A 4705-nucleotide genomic window follows, 5' to 3' on the forward strand; every position below is an offset into this window, starting at 1 on the left:
AATACTAAAATTTCATCTATTTAAAATATAAAAATAAAATTTTTGCATATGTAGAATATTCAATTGCCTTATCTAAACAAAGAATTTAAAATTCAAAAAATTTAAATTAATTTATCCAAACAAAGTATTTATAAAATAATAGAAATTAAAATCAAAACAATTTAAATTATAGGCATTTAAAATTCCCTAGAATTTTAAAATTTCTAATCCAAACAAAAGGTAACTTCGCACACTAGAAATAATTTTATAAATTGAAACTCAAAACTAATATTTTCATAAGTAAATTCAAACTATCTTGAAAATATTAAATTTCAGAAATAATTATTTTTTTTGAAAGAAAATAACTATCTTTTTTTAAGCCTTAATTTATCCTTATATGACGGCAAATGTCTTTTTTTTTAAAAAAATAAAAATAAAAAAAATCCTATACCTCATCTTATTGTTGCGTGCTTTACAAGCTAACAGAGAAACTATAAATAAGCCTAACACAACATTGGCAACAAACACCAACGTTTGATTAAGAAAATAGAAGCCTTATTTTGCTCTCTGTTCTTTCTCAACAATCCTTCCAACAAATCAAGCTACGTTTCTACCACTCAGGTTTGTTTCTCCGAACGCGAAAATCTAATACTTCTTTTAGGGTTTGTGATGGACGATCTACGAGAATCTATGTTCTATCCGACTTCATTTATCTCAGTGAAGTTTTCTGCGCTTCCACGATGCAAATATAGGGTTTCGCGTTTAGGGTTCCTTTCAATTTATTTATTTCGGGGTTTTCATAAGGATCGGCGATACCCTAATTTGGGGTTTTGGGAGAGTCTCTATTGACGTTGCTGATCAGGGTTAAATTATTGGTCTTTGATCCATGTTGTTGATCTTCCTCGATCAACATAGTTTTGTTGCCGTTCATCACTTGCTTTACGATTGTTATTTTGGGAATGGAAAATTTGGGAGCCAAAAGGTTTTGGGTTTTGGATGAAGAATTAAGTCTATGGCTGGGATTTAATCATCAAGTTAATGACTGAAAGCATGAGCCATGGAGAATGTTATTGATAGGATACAGTACCTGATCTGGGATGTCATTACAATGCCATGTTTGTTTTTTAGAATATCATGGATACAAAGTTTGCACGAAGGACTGAGCGCATTGGTAGAACAACATGCTCTTATTGGAGAGCTGGAAGATGTAACAGAAATCCTTGCAGATTTTTGCACATAGAGACACCATCTCCACCTGCTGCTTGTGGTTATGGCAATACTGCATATAGCTACGGAAAAAAGCCCCATTCCTTCTCTGAGAATACCCTGAAATATGGTTCAAAGAAAGCATTGCTTAGAGATAATGGAGATAGAGGAGATGCGACAAGGGTTGCTAAGGCTTTCAAGAAATCATCACCAAGGATATGTAAATACTGGATCAACAACAATTGTGTACATGGTGAACAATGCCTGTATCTGCATTCATGGTTTCGTGGTGATGGGTTTTCCACCGTAACGAAACTTCAAGAACATAAGAAGGTACTTGACTCTTGAACCTCCATTTAGTATTTAACACACCGAAATTATATTTAAAGTTCTTTCATAGTTCCTTTTTAGCATAATGATTAAATCAGAATTGATATCTGACTTAATAATCGACTAATGTTTTAACAATTATTGATTACAGTCATAGAGTTTAATAATGTAACTATATGCTAGAATAACGGAATAAGTGTTTTCTGAAAAAGCATTATCTTCCCTAGTTTCCTAGGAAATGCTAGAATTTGTGAGCCTCCGCATCATGTTAATATTTTTTGTAGTAGTTAAATTAAAGCTTTTGACAACAGGTTATCACTGGCATCGCACTTCCTGTTGGATCCGACAAACTTTATTCTGGCAGCACTGATGGGACAGTTAGGATATGGGACTGCCATACTGGTCAATGTGCTAAAGTCATCAATCTTGGTGCTGAGGTTACCTCTTTGATCAGTGAGGGGTCATGGATTTTTGTTGGTCTGCAAAATGCTGTCAAGGTAAGCTCTTATCTGTCATTGTTTTGTTTTGATGTATGATAATGTCTAATCATAGGAGTAGTACATGCAAACTGATTATGTGGCTGTGGTTGTTGTGAAGGCTTGGAATATCCAGACCATGTCAGAGTTTACTCTTGATGGACCCAAAGGCCGAGTCCGTGCCATGACTGTTGGCAACAATACACTCTTTGCTGCTGCAGAGGTAACTAACCATGTTATTAATATTGTCCAATGATATTCCCCTAACCGAATTCTTTTTTTCTGCGTGAGTTAAAATTTGTTTTATTTAAAATTTCAGGATGGTGTCATTTTTGCTTGGAGAGGAAGCTCTAAATCTGATTCTCCTTTTGAACTGGTTGCGTCACTCACTGGCCACACTAAAGCAGTGGTTTGTCTGGCGGTTGGATGCAAGATGCTGTACTCCGGGTCCATGGACCAAAGCATAAAGGTATGTCTGTTGTTGAGGATTCTATTTTTCTTTATTAACATGAGAATTTTTTCTGAGAACAGGATATGTAATTTTCTTTGAACTGTCCTATAACGACGGGATCTTGTTATTTTGTCTTCTTCAGGTCTGGGACATGGATACATTACAGTGTACAATGACACTAAATGATCATACTGACGTAGTCACATCCCTTATCTGTTGGGATCAATATCTGTTGTCAAGTTCATCTGACCGCACAATTAAAGTCTGGGCTTGCATTGAAGCAGGATCTTTGGAAGTGATATATACACACACCGAAGAAAATGTAAGCGTTGACTTAATCTTATGTTGAAATATCATTTGGTTTTATTTTCATGTGTAAGAAGTCAAGCTGATATTTCTTATAATGCTGGACGAGTTGGTCAATCTCCTAAGTTGATGATTTTTTTATATTACAGGGTGTTGTTTCACTTTTTGGGATGCCTGATGCAGAGGGAAAGCCAATATTATTTTCCTCGTGCAGAGACAATTCAGTTCACATGTATGAATTGCCATCGTAAGTAAATCTAAATTATTCACGTTTCTTTTTGTTACTGTACCTCCGTCATGGTAATATTTCTTTTTTTTTTTTGTTGCATCCTCGATGATGTTTTTTCAACAGATTTTCAGAGAGGGGACGTTTATTTGCCAAGAAAGATGTGGCATTAATTGAGTTAGGTCCTGGTGGCCTCTTCTTCACTGGAGATGAGAGTGGTTTGCTGATGGTGTGGAAATGGTTGGAGGTACCCAAGGTGGCATCCTCTTGACATGTGTTTCCTTTCAACATTGGAGTTGTATTAACCCATCTATTTCCTCTTGAAGCAGATGGTGATAAGGATGAATTTATTTGTCTGAGCAGTAAATTCACTGTAAAAACAATTGTATAGAAATTGACAATTTTATAGAAATACCAATTTCATTCTTTCATATTCTTCCCAGCTGATGTAATCTTCTCCTGCTTTGATAAATATATTACTATTGTAAGTAACATGGTTTGTAATGAAGTCCGTTTTCAAATTCTTTCCATCATTATCAAAGAATACATTTTTGGAATCCAAATATAAGTTCGACCCAGAATATAGTTTTTCTTGTTAAAAATCGTTATTGTAATTCAATTATTTTGGCATTACTGCTATTGTAATTCAATACATATATTTTGGTGGAGTGTGGGGGCGTGGGTGTCATCATCTACACCTGAGCCTTCATCATAATCTCTCCATCTGTCTAGACAACATCTTCATCTTTTGTTCAAGAGAAGAACCAGATGAATTAACTTCCACCTACCTGATGAACCCTAGAGGATCTCTTGTCACCCATGCCATTGTAAGCATTAGAGGCCTATAGTTTTGGAAAGAAAACAGGAAGGGGAAATTGAGACTCCATATTTTGTTGACTCCGCAACATTGTCATATTCATATTACCATGTCAAAATATTGTTTCACTCCTCAGAAGCTTAGACGAGGGAGCAAGTAGAGAAACAGCCCTGTAGAGCTGCCTAGCTCAGTTTACGTTCAGAAAATTATTTTAAACCTTCTATGTGTTTTTGTTATCATCCCGTGAATATAACATTTAAACCAAGAAAAATATTGCACTGCAAATAAGCATGTCTTCGTAATTTTACTATACACTTTTGGAAGCTTCAAGTTCTTAATGCAAACTTGGCACGGTCATGAGCAAGTGAATTATTTTGTTTGTTGGGTTATAGAAAGCTTTGGAAAGCTTGATTTTTCTTCTTATTATTCCGAGAATATGAAAGCAATGGAAGAAAGATATTCCATAGCTAAAAACGTATGTCGTCCCAAGTATACTATACACGTTGGAAGCTGCTGCCTACTGGTGCTTGAAGTTTTTGTAATGTACAAACAATAAATAGTGACAATAACCATAATAAAATAATTTATAAAAATTAAAACTATAATGTATACTACATAAGTTAAATATGAACAAAATTATAATAACATTCTTAAGATTTGGTTAAATTATACAAATATTTTTTCTTTTTATTGTAACTCTCGGACAAATCTCTTTTTAGTGTTTGAAAAAATATTACACAGATGTTTCATTCTACTTAACACACCCTCTTTTGAATCAAGGCTAAAATATATTTTTTGGTCATTCCATTTTCTTAAATATGAGATTTTATTTCCCTTATTTAATTAGACATTTCATCTCCATTTAAAATGTTGGTTATTTTAGTCTTTTATTTCTTAATTGAGATATTTCATCA

General features: G+C 34.1%; 1 protein-coding gene across 1 annotated transcript; it reads left to right on the forward strand.

Annotated features, from left to right (window-relative positions):
- The first annotated feature begins 532 nt into the window (after positions 1-532).
- Positions 533-3405, forward strand: LOC114387207 (zinc finger CCCH domain-containing protein 48-like). The gene is made up of 7 exons (XM_028347347.1): positions 533-1518; positions 1827-2012; positions 2113-2214; positions 2311-2460; positions 2585-2764; positions 2898-2995; positions 3101-3405. The coding sequence occupies exons 1-7, from the start codon at positions 1114-1116 to the stop codon at positions 3243-3245; spliced, it is 1266 nt and encodes a 421-aa protein (XP_028203148.1). The 5' UTR covers positions 533-1113; the 3' UTR covers positions 3246-3405.
- The last annotated feature ends 1300 nt before the right edge of the window (positions 3406-4705 follow it).

Source organism: Glycine soja, chromosome 15 (genome assembly GCF_004193775.1).
Source record: "Glycine soja cultivar W05 chromosome 15, ASM419377v2, whole genome shotgun sequence".
NCBI classification, from domain to species: domain Eukaryota; kingdom Viridiplantae; phylum Streptophyta; class Magnoliopsida; order Fabales; family Fabaceae; genus Glycine; species Glycine soja.